This window comes from Leucopleurus acutus, assembly GCF_964270905.1.
Source record: "Leucopleurus acutus genome assembly, chromosome: 3".
NCBI classification, from domain to species: Eukaryota; Metazoa; Chordata; class Mammalia; order Artiodactyla; family Delphinidae; genus Leucopleurus; species Leucopleurus acutus.
In genome coordinates, this window is record NC_139145.1 from 48,794,374 (window position 1) to 48,811,676 (window position 17,303).

General features: G+C 45.3%; 1 protein-coding gene across 1 annotated transcript in view; it reads right to left on the reverse strand.

The window, feature by feature from the left end:
* The window catches only part of SLC36A1 (solute carrier family 36 member 1), a gene marked incomplete at its 3' end in the record, with an annotated part of 51,989 nt that overhangs the window by 19,648 nt on the left and 15,038 nt on the right, over positions 1–17,303 (reverse strand). Inside the window, exons 3-9 of the mRNA XM_082835215.1 lie at positions 15,735–15,825; positions 14,673–14,761; positions 14,105–14,200; positions 11,968–12,052; positions 11,180–11,398; positions 5,672–5,770; positions 1,214–1,380 (exon numbers count right to left, since the gene is read on the reverse strand). Of these exons, the coding sequence (XP_082691341.1) occupies positions 1,214–1,380; positions 5,672–5,770; positions 11,180–11,398; positions 11,968–12,052; positions 14,105–14,200; positions 14,673–14,761; positions 15,735–15,825 (846 nt within the window). The remainder of the gene's footprint in view (positions 1–1,213; positions 1,381–5,671; positions 5,771–11,179; positions 11,399–11,967; positions 12,053–14,104; positions 14,201–14,672; positions 14,762–15,734; positions 15,826–17,303) is intronic.

A 17,303-nucleotide genomic window follows, 5' to 3' on the forward strand; every position in this document is an offset into this window, starting at 1 on the left:
GCAGAAATGACTGTTCTTATTTCCCAGAAAGGGGAACTGAGGCAGTGAGAAGCTGTGATCTGTCCAAGGCCGTAGAGCTGGGACACGGCAGATCACCTCTATCCTCTGGGCCCCACTGGCTTCCTGGTAACCTCTCCTCATTTATAAATGCCTCACAGTCTCAGCGCTTAGTCCTCCTTTTCATTCAAAAACTTTTCACTGGGTTTTGATCGTACGCCAGGCACTGTGCCAGGGGCTTGGAGTAAAATGAAGAACTGGACAGTTGCTGCCCTCAGAGCTTACAATGTAGGGACATCACAGTACAAGTAAACAGACAACTACAACACAATGGGAGAAGAATTAGGACAGGATCCTCACGGGACTCCAGGGCAGCAGAGGAGGGCCACTGACCTAGACTTGAAGTTGCTGCGGCTGAGACATCAGAGAAGTTTCTCAAACAGAGTGACGCCCAGGCTGAGTCCTCCTCACTGAGAAGGAATAAGGTAGGGGTGGGGCTAGAGTCTGAGTGGCCCTGACTGTACCTGAAGGTTTCCTGTTTATCATAAGAACTAAAGGAAGCCTTTGAGCCTTCTCAATGGGGAAGTGCATGACCGCATTAAGGGTTAGATGGCTCACAGGGGTAACAAGAGGAGAACAGATGTGGAGAGAGAGTCAGACCCAGGCAGGGAAACCAGCCAAAAGGCTTACTGGGCAGCCAAGGAGGGATGGTGCTAGGCTAGGGGCTGGTGGCAAGTGAGAGCTAAAGTGAAATGGGCTGGGGCTTCCCTGGTGGCACAGTGGTTAAGAATCTGCCTGCCAGTGCAGGGGACACAGGTTCGAGTCCTGGTCTGCGAAGATCCCACATCCCGTGGAGCAACTAAGCCCGTGCGCCACAACTACTGAGCCTGTGCTCTGGAGCCCGCGAGCCACAACTACTGAGCCCGCGTGCCACAACTACGGAAGCCCATGCGCATAGAGCCTGTGCTCTGCAGCAAGAGGAGCCACTGCAGTGAGAAGCCCGCACACCGCAATGAAGAGTAGCCCCCGCTCGCCACACCTAGAGAAAGCCTGCCTGCAGCAACGAAGACCCAACGCAGCCAAAAATAAATAATTTTTTTTAAAAAAGTGAAGTCGGCTGATTTAAGAGATAGGGAGGAGGAAAAAATCACATTCTGACCCTCATTAATTTTTTTAAAAAGCCAGTGCTCCCAGGCTTCCATCCTCCCCAACATACCAACAGTTGGGCAGGTTGAGGGTTATGCTCCCTTGGATGTTAGCTCCAAATTGCAGGTACCCCAGACACCCCAGGCTGATGTAGAGGACAGTGATGATAGCCATTCCCACATAGAGGATGAGCGAGAACTTCCGGGGATCCTTCATTTTGTTTTCAAGGGGCAGAACCTAGGAGAGTAGTGAGAGAAGAGAAAGCATAGAATAAAGCAACATTAATGGCCAATGACAACAACAAAGTAATATTCTCAGAAAAAAGTAACTTCTCTATCCCCAACTTCCCCCAAAGCACATCTGTCCTTGACTAGACAGACAAATGCAAGCTGTTCCTCATTAGTTACGCTTGCCGAGCTGGAGGAGCTCTGGAGCCTGCTGTCTAAGCAGGAAGTCCCGGGAGGTAAGGGCGGGCAGGCCCGGAAGCCAGGACTCCTGGCACAGGCTGGCTCTTTGCCTCCGGCTACAAGATCCCTGTGGGCTGGGAGTGCTGTTTGCTCCTCAAATGCAGGTGGCATGGCACCCAGCAGGCCCTCTCGCATCATGCCCACCCAGCGCAACAAGGAGGAGACAACGGGTGGTGGCCCAAGCCAGCTGTACCTCACCTGAAATCACAGCTCTACTAACCTGTCCCAAGAATGCAAAATGCAGGTCAGGGAAAACTGCCACTCCAGTTCCCAGAAACTGTTTCCTTACCTCAAAAGGGGTGGGCACTAGCAGTGACAAGTGAAATCTCCAAGTTAGAGAAACCGAGAGGACCCTGGAGGTTGAGGCTCGTGGAGATGTATAACAAAACCCCGTTTCCAGACTCCTGTTTCAAACCACTGATCCTCACGGTCTTCTCCCTCATAGCAGAGGACTTTCTTTTTTTTTTTTTTTTTAAATTTATTTATTTTATTTTTGCTTGCGTTGGGTCCTTGCTGCTGCATGCGGGCTCTCCCCAGCCATGGCATGCGGGCCTCTCATTGTGGTGGCCTCCCCTGTTGTGGAGCACGGGCTCCAGGTGCATAGGCTGCAGAAGCTGTGGCATGCAGGCTCAGTAGCTGTGGCTCGCGGGCTCTAGAGTGCAGGCTCAGTAGCTGTGGTGCCCGGGCCTAGTTGCTCCACAGCATGTGGAATCCTCCCGAACCAGGGCTCAAACCCGTGTCCCCTGAATTGGTAGGCGGACTCCCAACCGCTGCACCACCAGGGAAGCCCAGGACTTTCTTTAACATTAGCCAAAGCCAAGGAAAGGCCCCTTTTTAACACTTAAAATTTTTATTATGAAAATTTTCTTTTAAAACATTTAAGTACACTTGACTTACAATGTTGTGTTTAATTTCTGCTGCACAGCAAAGTAACTCAGTCATACATATATATATTCTTTTTCATATTCTTCTCCATTATGATTTATCACAGGTTATTGAATACAGTTCCCTGTGCTATACAGTAGGACCTTGTTGTTTATCCATCCTATATGTGATAGTTTGCATTTGCTAATCCCAAGCTCTCAATCCTTCCCTACCCCCGACCCCCTGGCAACCACAAGTCTGTTCTCTCTATTTGTGAGTCTGTTCTTGTTTTGTAGATATGTTTGTTTGGGTTGTATTTTAGATTCTACATATAAGTGATATCAGATGATACTTGTCTTTCTCTTTCTTACTTTATTTAGTATGATAACCTCTAGTTGCATCCACATTGCTGCAAATGGCATTATTTCATTCTTTTCAATGGCTGAGTAACATTCCATTGTGTGTGTGTGTGTGTGTGTGTGTGTGTGTGTGTGTGTGTGTATGCCACATCTTCTTTATTCATTCATCTGTCAGTGGACATTTAGGTTTCTTCCATGTCTTGGCTATTGTGAACAGTGCTGCTATGAACACAGGGGTGTTCAAATTATAGTTTTGTCTGGGTAGATGCCCAGGAGTGGAATTGCTGGAATTGCTGGATCACATGGCAACTCTATTTTTAGGTTTTTGTTTCAATAAATTTATTTTTATTTATTATTTATTTAGGCTGTGCTGGGTCTTCGTTGCGGCATGTGGGCTTCTCTAGGTGCGGCGCACCGGCTCTAGAGTGCGCAAGCTCAGTAGTTGCGGCGTGTGGGCTTAGTTGCAATATGTGGGATGTTAGTTCCCTGACCAGGGATCGAACCCGCACTGGGAGCGAGGAGTAACCGCTGGACTACCAGGGAAGTCCCTATTTTTAGTTTTTTGAGAAACCTCCATACTGTTAGGAAAGGCCCTTAATGAAGGCTGGTTCGTATAGGGACAGGGAAAATAGCAAGTGTGACTGTGACAACCTTCATGATCTGCTGTCAACCGCCCCTGGCTGGCCTGACTCCCAAAACGTGAGTCACGGCAACATCAAACTGCCCCCGCCCCCCCACCCCCCCCCACCCCCGCCCGTCCCAACTGTCTTTGATCTTGTAGTTATGCTCATTTTCCTTGAGGGAAATGAGGCAGAGCAGGTCTGAGCCAGACACACCCTTCGAGCCAGCTGCCGGCCTGGGGCTCTGAGGCGTATCACTGCTCTGTATCTCCAACTGGCCCTCAGCAACCCCGCCCCCCGCCCCCACCCCCACCCCCACCCCCCCGCTGCCCGGCTCAAGGGGCTCAAGCTTCAGTTGATCCACATCCAATGAGAAACAGTTTCTAAGCTTTCCTTCGGTTTCTTTCTATGGAGAGTCTCAGGAGCCAGAGGGCAGGGTGCCCATCTCCTCCAGCCCAGCCAGCCCAGGTCAATGGTGCAGAAAGAGAGAGAGCACGGGAAATCCCAGTGAGTCCACTGCTCTTACCCGTCATGCCCAACAGCCCTCAGATCCAAACTAACAGTCAAAACAGCAGTGTCTCTATTGTAAAAAGAGAAAACATGGACAAATCTTGAAGTAACAGATAATGACGATTACAGAATCACTCTGTATCCAAGCCTCAGCTAATGAAATGAAGCAAAGAACAATTTCTGCCCTGTGCTGTTAGGGGAAACTGACAAATGCAGTACAACGTTCCTAAAGAAACCCGGGCATCTTTCCGCACTCACTCAGCCTCTTCCTTCCAGTCCCGAGTGCTCGGGACCTCTTTCTCCTGCTATAATACAGGCCCCTTCAGGCCTCTGCCCCAGCAGCAGGGAAACCATATATGTCTGTGAATCAAGATGAGACATTCTGGGGCTTCCCTGGTGGTGCAGGGGTTAAGAATCCGCCTGCCAATGCAGGGGACATGGGTTCGAGCCCTGGTCTGGGAAGATCCCAAATGCCACGGAACAGCTGAGCCCGCGCTCTAGAGCCCGCGAGCCACAACTACTGAAGCCCACGCGCCTAGAGCCCATGTTCCACAACAAGAGAAGTCACTGCAGTGAGAAGCCAGCGCACTGCAATGAAGAGTAGCCCCCACTTGCCGCAAATAGAGAAAGCCCGCGCGCAGCAACGAAGACCCAATGCAAATATAAAATAAATAAATAAATTTATTTAAAAAAAAAAAAAGATGAGACATTCTTCTTGGGCAATGAGAAGCCCCAAGAGCAAGCACAGGGAAAGGTTCAAAACCTCAGGACAACCACGTACACACAACCACTCGAAAAGCTTCCCCCATGTTGTCAGAGCCTCACGTTCCATGGACACCACCTGGGCAATTCCTCAAATTGTGACAAAAAATGTCCAGCTTCTAGGTTTTCTTAAAAGTGTATAAGGTGACAGAACAATCAGATGGGGACAAAAAGATATTCCATGAAAGAAGTGTCTTCCCATTTCCTAAGCCCTAGGCCAGCAGAGCTAATAACTTTCTTCAGAGAATACTGGACCTTTATTATGAAAAACACAAATAAAAACCAAAATAGGTACACCTGAGTGACAGATCCCTCCCTTTAGGAGAAGAGCACACAACATGGGGAAGCTGAGCTAGGATTAAAGGCCACTCATTTATACAAGGAAAATACAGCTCAACAGTGTTCCAGGGCAGAGAATTCGTTCATAGGTTTATTGATTTAACAATAAAATCAATAGTATTATTAATGAAAATAAAAAGTACTTATGCTCACCGTATGTCAGAGACCGTACAAAGCACTTTACACATATCTCATTTAATCCTAACAACTACTAAACATTAAGCCCACTTTTCAGAAGCAAACAATGAAGGCTCTGAGCAGGCGAGTCCTTGCACAAGGTCACACAGCTACTCTCTGGCAGAGCCAGGACTCACCCCAAGTCAGTCTGAATCTAGATCCTGTGTTCAGAATTGCCCTGCACTGCAGCTTACTGCACACACAGGAGATGAGTGTGCAACAGAGAGGGCTTGAAGGGAAACATTCTCAAATTACATACAACTTACTTCCAAAACCTGGAGCTGGGAAACTTCAGTGGAGTCTTTGAAACGCTGTTCATTAACTGGCCAATAAGACTCAGAAGATAATTTCTAATAGCATTTCCTCAGCATTCCTTAAAGCAGACCTCAAGGACACTGAGGGCACCAGAGAATCACAGTGCAACTCTTACCATCCCGATGCCTTCAAATGCAAAAATGGCCGTGCCAAAGAACAGAGGGTAGGTCTGCCAGGATGCCACCAAGGGGAGGAATTTGGGGTCTGGGATATCCTGAAAGAGAGAAAATAAAACAGATCAAAGGCTATACAGAGATTCATGATTTCAACCCCAGCATCAGACAGGTCAAACCTTTCCTAAGTTTGGGACAGGTGACTTGGGGACATTTATATTCTTTCTTTCTTTTTTTTTTCCATCGCTGAGAAAACCCTACTTGCTTTGGGGAAAGACTACACCAAAGTACCATTAAAAACTCAAATGTTGGGACTTCCCTGGTGGCGCAGTGGTTAAGAATCCGCCTGCCAACGCAGCGGACGTGGGTTCAATCCCTGGTCTGGGAAGATCTCACATGCCACGAGCAACTAAGCCCATGCCCCACAACTACTGAACCTGCGCTCTAGAGCCCGCAAGCCGCAACTACTGAAGCCCGTGCACCTAGAGCCCCTGCTCTGCAGCAAGGGAAGCCACTGCAATGAGAAGCCCGTGCAGCACAAGGAAGAGTAGCCCTCGCTCGCCACAACTAGAGAAAGCCCACACAGCAACAAAGACCCAATGCAGCCAAAACTAAAAAACTAAAGTTATTATAAAAAAAAACCCTCAAATGTTAGAGACTGCATAAAAAGAATCATGTTCTTTCACTAGGTAATCCCATCCCCAGAAATATAATCTAAGTAGAAAAAAAATGATGAAAATATGAAAAAAGTTGAGCAAGGCTTTTTAACAGTAAGTGATAACAACCTAAATGCTCCCAAACATCTGAACAGGTAGTTTACTGCACATCCAATACACCACAGAATATTATGCACTATTTAAAAAGTAAAGAGTGGGATAACTAAGTAGTACATGAAAACTGCTTATAAAATAGTAACGAGAAAAATATTTGTAAAATTTATATATTCACCATGATACAACTACATAAACACTCCACACAGATAAAGCTGGAGGGAAAGGTGGTAGATTTTTAGATGAGCATTTTCTCTACTTCTCTTTCTCTCTTTTTTCAAAAATTCTATAAATCAACACTTGGAAAATATTTTTGATAGGCACACGACAGGAGTATCAGCACATATGGGGAAAAAATAGCAAAAACAGCATTTTAAAAAGAAGGCAAATAAAAACGAAGGCACTTGATAACTGCAGGTACAATGTAAGTATGTACCCACCTGGCTGACTAATGGGCAAGAGTCCCCAGTGATGGACAGTATCAAAGGAGCAGGACTCAGAGGAGGCAGAAGCTGCCATCCTTTCAGAATTTGGCCTTTAGATTTAAAAATGACTTTAAAACTGCCTTTTACAATCTTTTAAAACTGATTTCCCTAAAGAGGTCTCTAGAGAGAGATGGGGAATGTTCTAACAGTGTGATGGAATAATATCAGAGAGCAAAAAAGAGATCTACTATTCCTCTCTGTAATAGGCTTCTCTTTGAAAGATTTCAAAGCAATTATATTATAGTCTTCCTAAGATAAAAAGGATTTTTTAAATGCTTTTTTTTTTTTTTTTTTTCTGAGCCCCTGCTAAGAAATCAGTTAGATCTCTCATAAGAAGCACTTCAGGGACTTCCCTGGTGATGCAGTGGTTAAGAATCCACCTGCCAGGGAACACAGGTTCAATCCCTGGTCCAGGAAGATCCCACATGCCGCGGAGCAACTAAGCCCGTGTGCCACACCTACTGAGCCTGTGCTCTAGAGCCTGCGCTCCACAACTACTGAAGCCTGCCTGCCCTAGAGCCCATGTGCCACAACTACTGAAGCCTGCATGCTCTAGGGCCTGCATGCCGCAACAACTTAGCCTGCGTGCTGCAACTACTGAAGCCCGTGCGCCTACAGCCTGTGCTCCACAACAAGAGAAGCCACCGCAATGAGAAGCCCGCACACCGCAAAGAAGAGTAGCCCCTGCTTGCCACAACTAGAGAAAGCCTGCACGCAGCAATGAAGACCCAACGCAGCCAAAAAATAAAAAAGAAAAAAGAAGCACTTCAGTTCCTAGAATGAAGACAAGACTCGTAAATATTTTTGTTCTTTGATGAAATATGAGGGTGAGATCACCCCGTAATTATCCCTCAGTCACAGTGTAACTAAAGTTCCTGAAAACAGGAAGTTACTGGATCTGTTGGTTAATGGATGACTACTGCCCAGAGTGATATATCAGATCGGGCTGAGATATCAGAGAGGGAATTTCAAAATACATGTCTGGGGATACCGGTGTGAATGAGACCAGCAGAAGGAATTTATAATTCTACATACATAATGACTGCTACTGCCTTACACCCCAACGAATTAAACTTGGGGAAAAACTTTCACTTACAAAGAAATGTACAAATTAAAATCGGCTCACTTGCAACATATTACCTCCTCATTTGTACCACATTATCATATAATTGTAACAGCTTTTTGAAAAAATGCTGTTAAATGTACATAAGGATTGTCAGATGTACTCCAATTTTGGAAACGTTATTAACTGTGAAAAAATACATCTCAGAATCAAGGATATCCCTGGCAGCGCAGTGGTTAGGACTCTGAGCTCTCACTGCCATGGCCCGGGTTCAGTCCCTGGTCAGGGGACCTAAGATCCCACAAGCTGTGCGATGCGGCCAAAAAAAAAAAAAAAGAATTCAGGATATGCAGTGATAACACATTTATTGGATTTATTGGGAGCCCTTCTGGGCAAGGCACTCTGCTCAGAACTGTGCCATTTGTCATGCACATGATGAAGACAGCTGCTCGGGGGGAAGGCATCAGGCGACTTCCTACAATGGCATGAGCCTGAGGCGCAAGATCATCGGTCACGTATAGGCTCGGGTTTAGGTGAAAATTCAGGAACTTTGGACAGCAGGAGGAAATATCAAGGTAAAGGGGGTCAAATGCCAAGATGGGACAGAACTAACAGCAACAACAAAAGCAACCCAGAGGGACATCTTTAGCTGTGTACCACATCAAAATGAAGCTCCTGGACACACAGCCAGACCCGGGCAGAGAGCACCATCGGATCACAGCCTACCTCCTGGCTGAGCCCAGAGACAGGCTCAGAATCGCTCTCGGGAAGTCAGCAGGGCTGCCTCATCCAAAAGCGCAGGTTGTACGAGGCACAGGCAATGCCCTGGATGGACTTTCAGGGGGGACTGAGATGCTATGGAACCCATATTCCCATCCCAGCCCTCTGATCACAGCAACGACCACAGTCCAACAACCTGCAGTGGTTTGAAATTAAATGCGGTGTCTACGTGAGCTGGCATCACCCGTTTTTGTCTTTAACGTTCACCACAGTGTGTCCTAGGCACTGACTGAGATCTCTAATTACAAAGTTAAATCATACATTTATTTACCCTTGCTTGTTTTAACTTAATTGGCCAGATAGGGAAAGAAACTCTCTGGAAATTGTCATTCATGTGTTCACAGGTCCTCCTTCCAGTCCCATAAAAAAATGGGACATGGACAGCTGTCTATTTTATGCGTTAGAAAATAGTTCTGCTTAGATCCTTGGCTAGTTTGATTTGGTATTCTTGCACCTTGACTGCTAGTAAGAATATTGCAAGGCTTTTTATAAAGGATATCACTTACATTACTAGAACCATAAAAGGTACTAAAATAAAGCTATAAACGAAATTATGAATAAAATATATATAATGAAGCCATATACTTACATGATTATTATATGTAAATTATATATTTTAAATCTTTTTGTATTGTTTTTGCAATATGTTTTTTGTTTGTTTGTTTGTCTTTAGCTATTTATGATGTTTGAAATGGTAAAAAGTACCCAGAATAAAAATTTGTATTCAAAAAAAAAAAAAAGAAAATAGTTCTGCAGGAGAAGAGTCAACATCTGCCATCCACCTGACTTACTGGGAGAAGGAAATACCAGTAAATGCTCAATGACTACACTGTTAGTCTAAACTCAGTATGCCGTTTCCTCAGTACAGGAAGTCCTTGTATTTTATGACCCACTGTTTTCCTAGAAACCTCATCAGGGGGTAACCGGGTCACTGTTAAGCAGACTGTGAAAATGAGGTAATGTTCACCTGTCAGACTGAGCCAGATTTAAAAGATCGACACAGTGTGGCTAGAAGGGGTTGCTTACAAACTGTGGAAGGGAGTCAATGTGAAATTGGTAAATAGCGTTTGGAAAAAGCAACTTGGCAATATAAAAAATTCTACAGTGCACACTGTCTAGCAATTGCGTCTCTAAGCACCTCTAGATGCTTATCTTGGAGAAGTATTTATACATGTCCACAAGAAGGAAGGCATACGAATATTCACTGTCATAATACTAAATGACACTACAGATGATACATGACTTGACAGGCTACGAAACTACAGCACGTCTATTCTCTGAGATACTATTTAGCAATTAAAAAGAATGAGATGAAACCAGGTATATCAGCATGGAAGGCTTTCTGAGATACTGTCAAAGAAAAAAAGCAAGGCAGAGGAACACTACGTGTAATAATTTTTTTAATTATGTTAAAAAAACGCACAAAACCAATTTTTGCTTTATATATTTCTCTACGTAGGAATACAGTGTGTAAATGCATTCGCAGGACTGAGAAACACACACAGTGGGTCCCAGAGTGGAGGAGACTCAGGGTGGAGGTGGAGTGTTCAAAAGGTACTTGTGTTGTCTGTATTTTCGTAAGTATGTATTGATGAGTTATTTGGGGAATTAAATTTACATACCTTTTTTTAAAGTTATTCTTTTATTCACATGCTTTCATCTTCTTCCTTTTCTCAAGTCTTGGCAAATGTCTATAATCAACCAGTGTTTAAGGGCACATTTTCCTCAGCCTGATCTTCTACCCATCTATATACAGATGTCCTCTCCTGCACCTCCCCACAGACCTGCCCACGTGGGCTACGTGAGGTGGAATAATCACCGGGTTTACAGTTCTGACAAATAAACATAAAACTGGAGTGGTAAGGAATTATTTACTATTGGAATAAATATAAAACTGGAGTGGTAAAATAATAATATAATATTCCTTATTACAATATATTATATAATAAGATGATTCTTATATTATTTAATATAAGAATATAAACGTTATAGGTTAATATAAGAATCATCTTAATATTTTTCTCTATTTTCCAATCTTATACAATGATCATGTCTTAATTATCTAACTGGGAAAAAGTCTAAACCAGTGATCTCAGTGGGGATGATTTTGCCCCCGCCCCCGCCGGGGACATTTGGCAACGTCTGGAGACACTTTTGGTTGTCATAATTTGGGGAGTGGTTGCTACTGGCACCTAGTGGGTAGAGACCAGGATGCTGCTACACATCCCGCGATGCACAGAACAGCCCCACAACAAAGGGTTATCCAGCCCAAACGTCAACAGTGCCCACGCTGAGAAGCCCTAACCCAAGTACACTGCTCAGAAGTAACAAACCCCTATTTATGTTCCACTTACTCACTTTCTTTGTTTCTCTGATTATTTAATAGGTGGAGTGGGGAGCCTGGGGTCATACCTGAACAATGAACTGGTAGATCATAACCAGGCTGACTACCATGGTGATGTTGGCCAACAGGGAGAAGATGGACAGGACTCGGAGGTTTCTGACGAACACCAGAAGCACCAGGAAGGGCAGGAAGGCGAGCATGTAGAGTCTCGAGTCCATGGTGGGCGTCAGGATCACCGTCTCGTTGTTGTGGCAGTTGGTGGTGGTCCCATTGGCTGCTTCTATCACCTAGAACGAGGGGAAGAAAAGCTGCAGGGAAACCCTCTCAAATGACAAAGGCCAGTGGCCCTCCCACCAGAAGGGATTCTTGGCTAACGGCTCAGCGTGTGAAGAAGGCCACATAGAAAGTTAGTGGTCGGTGAACTGTCTTTGGAGATCTTCGTAATTGTTAGCCACCTGAATGTCTGAACTGGATTTGATCACATCTTACCTAAAGACAGGAGGACAGCAAGACATCTTGAGGTTTCTCGATGCCCTGGGTCTCTCTAAAGTATTTTTTTTCTTTTAATTTTCATTTATTTATTTATTTTTTGCCACGCCATGCAGCATGCAGGATCTTAGTTCCCTGAGCAGGGATCGAACCTGTGCCCCCTGCAGTGGAACTGCTGAGTCTTAACTACTGGACCACGGGGGAAGTCCCACGCCCCGGGTCTTTAGATAAAATCAAATGACACTGACACTGTTCTACGTAAAGTGTTAAGATCTCAATTCTTGTGTTGAACAAAACTGGCTTGGAAGAGATCCTAAACAGGAAGTCCACCCATCTCTTGCCAGTCTCTCTTTTTACCAGGGCCTACCTGTTTGAAGTTGTCAGCCAGAAAGACAAAATAGACACAGCAGAATCCCAGCTGCGTGACGATTAGGAAGAAGTCCACAGTGTGCCTGCAGGTGGGGAAGGAAGGAAGACAAAGATCGTAATGATAGCAAGCAAGACTGCCAGAGAGACAGGTGTTTGAACAGCGCTTATTCCCAAGTCATCACAGACCCTTCCCATCAGGTGACAAGGATGAGTGTGCCCAGGAAAGAGGAGAAAATGTGCCACGTGCCACTGGTCTAGAGCCTTAGAGGAAGGTGAAGGAGGTGCTATCTGTGTGGTTCCCGAGGTCCCCTTCCTGGCTTCATGTCAGGAATGCTGCACGCGGTCAGGCAGACTCGAGACAGTCCTGAGACTGCACTGGCCGGGGCGGAGCACATACACCAGGACCACTACCCAGCCCCTTGGCTACCCGCTTCCCATAGCCCTCCTATCCCCTCTCACACTGTTTGTCCTAAAGCTACAGGGAACCCTCAGCATAAAAGCCCAAGAAGTGGACCCCTTCACAGATCTCTTTCTATAACTTGGATCTAAGAACCAACTGACTCTCACATAAGGACACAGAAATTGATGTACCAAAACAGGCTGCTGGTTGAAGCACTGTTGCAACAACAGCTGGTAACAACCTAAGGGGTCATCAAAAGGAAAATGATTAAATTATAGGCCATTATGAGATGAAACAGAATACAACAGATAAAAAGAATATGTTAAATCTACATGTGCTGATAAAGAAATGTCTAAGACCTTTAAGGGAAAAAAACAAAACAAGTTTCCAGTCAGTATGCATAGTATGGTAATTAGTGTAAAAAATGTTAAGAATGTGTGTATGTTTGTATATATTCAGAAAATTCCAAAAGAAAACCCATGCAACTGTGACCGGGATATACTTTTACTCTTCACTTTATGTTCTCCTATCTTGTTCCAAAAAAAAAAAATTTTTTTAACCACAAGCACACATTAATTTTATTAAAGGAAGGCAGGGAGGGAGGGAGTAAGGAAGGAGGGGGAAGGTATGGGGCTAGAGGGAAAGAGAGGAGGAGGAGAGAGGAAAAAAGAGATGAAGAAAGGAAGAGGAGAGAAGAAGAGAGGTCAAGAAAGAATCAACTAACAACCAACCAACCAACAGTGGTCACTTGGCAATCTGGCTTCTCCCAGGCACAGAAAACGACTTTGCTGAAAGAATTACATAATCCTGCATCACAGGAAGAAGCTGACTATGTGTGAAGGTAAAAGTCTCCCTATGACCACAACAAGGAGTTTTTCTGGAGAACATAACTTTAAGGTGATTCAACTTTTTTTTTAAAAAAAGGATTCAGCCCTCGATGTTATCAATTTTCTACATCTACATGTACCGTTTCCTCAAATAGGAAACAAACAGTAGAATATTTCTCTCCAGGCATCTGAAAAGTTACCATAAGGAGAAACTTCCAAACACCTCCCAACCCAGCTCCTGAAACGTCTCTTTCCCTAACAGACCCATTTGTTCTGGCTCACCTCACCTCCTCCTTGAAGCCTTCCTTCTCCTGCCCAGTACCCTGCCCTGAAAGCTCCTATCACATGCGTTTCTCATCTGCCACAGCACGGCGGACAAGAGCGTCTTTAGGGCTCCTCCCTCTCAGGGCTCCTGCGGTGTATTTCTAGCTCATGACTCTCTCTACTGGTATATCCTTTTCCTGATCTCTTGTTCTCAAGATTCCCATGCATCTTTCTCCGTCTATTGGAGTGCCAGGACTACATAATATCCCTCAGGGAAACCCCCCTCCCTATACCTAAAATTGTTTTGTACCACTTATAAGAGTATGCTTAAATATATCTGTTAACCAAACAAGGGGATGAAATATAATCACTGGTCACAGGCTGTCAAAGCTGGGAGAGCCCTTCAATATCTTTCAGGGCAGGACCCAAGTTTTACCAATGAGGAAACTGAGGCCCACGGAAAGGAGAGGTCACACAGCCCAGGGTCACACAAATGACCACTGGCAGAGCTAAGCTAGAACTCAAGTCCACAGACCCAAGCAATGCTCTTCTCACGAGCTGCACTGTCTCCCACACCTCACCTCCCTATCCGAAGGCCTCCACACCCGGCGGCCACAGCCGCAAAGAAAAAGGAAACCCATTACCTTCCCCAGTGGGCGTTGTTCCGGAGCCAGGAGATGGGGGTGGCTTCCAGGCCATACATCACCGTATCCCCATAGTCCACAAAGGGCTTGTTCAGTCTGGGAGGAGGGGAGGGAGAGGAAGGGCAGAGTGCAGGGGTCAGACAACGACAACAACAGAACAAACACAGCTCACGGGAGACCTGGGCCGGTTCCCCATCAGCCACCCTAGGCATACCGCTGAGTCCTGGGTCTGATGCTTTCAAGGAGCAGAAGTCTTATGTCAATGGGACGATTACTTCCCTTATAATTAACAACCATCTGGTAAACCTTTTCAATGGGGTAAATATGACAAAGCACGTAAAACCAGAATGTGGTCTCTGTCCACTGGATATAAGTAAGTGCGACAGATGAGAGCAAGCTAAAGAAGAACACAAAAATCGCCAGGGAAAGGCAGTGCTGCGATGACTAGCAGCCACCTTCAGCCGGCACAGAGTCCAGAGTGATCTGTGTTAAGTGCTCACTTTCAGTGTTGGCAACGGAACCCCAAAGGACAATCTGTCACTCGAGAAGTGGCTCGGAGGGCTCTCACCTGCGGCAGAAGTGGTGAGCGCACTTCACCAGGATACCCATGCAGTGCACAGCCACGAGGCCTATCACCAGCAGGCTGAGGGGACCCATCTGCAGACAGGCGTTGTGGGTAAGAGGGGGAGAGACAAGCAGACAGAATTAGAACTGGATTTGCAAATGATCAGAACTTTACTAGGGAACCTTCCAATGACAGAACTTCCGGCAGAGCTTTCGAGAGACAAACGTGCTCACAGAGGTGAGCTGAGTAGGACGGGCATCATCTGAACCTCAGCAGGCCTTCTAGAGAATTAATCTCCCAGAGGAGAATGACGCAAGATAAGGCTATTCCGAGACTGTTGCCAATCGGCAGAATAGAAGGCTCCTGGGACTGCGTGGGAAGAAGAGACAGGCTAAGGGGCGGTGGAAGGGGGAGAGTTCTCTCCAGAGCAATGCCACAACACCGTCCTTAGCGGAGGACAATCCCCGTCTCTAAGCTTCTCCAACTTTAAAAGAAACCAGAATGGCTTTGGATAGGCAGCCTATAGGGGGAGAATCATGAAAGGAAAAAAATAAGATTCTCAGGGTTGGCCATCTAAGGGTAGGGCATGGAAGGACTGTGTAGAAAATGGACAGACTTCTGCTACTAACTCATTAGTTAATATTATTGATAGAAACTTCCAGAAACTTTTCAAGTACCTCCTCCTCGCCTCAAAGTAAGCTCCATGAGGAAAGGAATCATTGTCTGTTTTTATTCACTGATAATATTCTAAGAGTCTAGAACAGTGCCTGGCACACAGAAGATCCTCAATAAATATCTTTAGATGATATGTATATGTATAACTGATTCACCTTGTTATAAAGCAGAAACTAACACACCATTGTAAGGCAATTATACTCCAATAAAGATGTAAAAAATATATATATATCTTTAGATGAATGAACACCTGAACTTTGCTTTTTCTCAACTGAATTTGAAAAAGAAAAGCTTCCCATTTTAAAATGTTTTCCATGAAGTAAATGAAAATAAAACCACTGTCTCCTAAAATGTGTCACAATACTTCCTTGCACCGACACAGACCCTTACCAAGATGCCTGCATTTTTCACGGCCAGAGGCAGCCCCAGGAGTCCTGTGCCAATGTTGCCTTTTAATAGGTGGATCAGGGTCTGGAACCATCTGAAGTGGGAAGAAGGCAGACAAGGGCATGTTAACAATAATGAGAGCTAGCATTTACTGAGCACTTAGCACTGTGCTAAGTGCCTTCATGAGTTATCTCATTCAATTTCCAGAACAACCCTATGAGATAGGTATTAACTTCACCTTATGCATGAGGGAGCAACCTGCTCAAGGCCACGTACCTTGAGTGTGAGCCTAGATTCAAACCCAGGCTGTCTAGCCCCTGAGCCCACTCTCTTAGTCACTGGGCTATAAACTCTGTTCCCTGAAGCATCTGAAAAGTCCACCTCTCTTGGAGATTACATCAGAGGGACAGTGGGGGTCTGCAGTCCCTGGTGTACTTTTTATTGAAAAAAAAAAAAAGTCAAATGCCTAAGATTGGAGAAGCCCTCTTCACACAGTCACCTAGTTTATCCTTCTGCCTTGAGGACACAGTTTTCCCTCATCTGTTGTACAGACTGTCCACTTGAAGCTGCAACTGTAAAGTCTCTCAAGTGTCCTCATTATTTTTTCACTCAACAAATACCATCTATAATGTGTAAAACATTGTGTTAATGCAATGGTGGAAATCAGCATGAACCAGATACGGACCTCAGTCTCTAAAAACTAATAAAAGTCTCTAAGGAGATAAAGCAGACACGTTAACAACCACCCAAGGTAGAAAGATCCCTGTCCTTGGAAGAGTCCAGGAACAGTGCCCAGGGAGGGGCAGGGAGGTGAGGGTTTGTAGCGTGCAGAGACCTGAGCTGAGCCCAGCTGGGCCCTACGTAGGGCTCTGTGTGTGTGCCAACAGGGAAGAAGAGCCTGGGAACACTCGCCCAGACACAGGCGTGAGCACCAACACAGAGGAGTGCATCAGCTCTGTGGCCGCTCAGGTTGGGTGAGGGTGGGCATTCCATACAGAATGGGAGCTCCTCAAAGGACTTACGTCAGTGGCCTCATCTTTAGCATTTTCCATCCTCTGTTACTCCAGCAGGATACGGAAAAGATCAAACATGGTACCACAGACTTAATCAGGATTTGGCCCCTGGCACTGTCTGGAAATTCTTCTGTGCAAATAACCTAAATACGTCATAAATGATGCTTCCACATATTTCTTCAAATCTGCAATTCAGTAGAAACTGAAAGCAAGTCATGTGTTAACTTGTAAAGACCGTAATAAATAAGACCCATCTACACTCTCTGGAAAGGAATTTTACTTTCGGTAACCTTTCTCCCTCTATCTCCAGGAAGAAAATCTCTTGACCTTCCTACCGTCTCCCAAGCTTCTCAGGCAAGATGAAGAAAACTGCTTCAAGTCTGAATGAGAAGAGGCAAGCGCTCTCCTGGATTAAACTAAAGGACAGTAAGGGTCCAGGGGTGACTCATTCATTATCAGTGGCCAGTGACCAGGAGATTAAGTGCAGGATGATGGACTAAGCAAATTTCTATCTTGGCCAATGTTTAATCCACTTAAGGGCAAAGATAAGCACTGTATC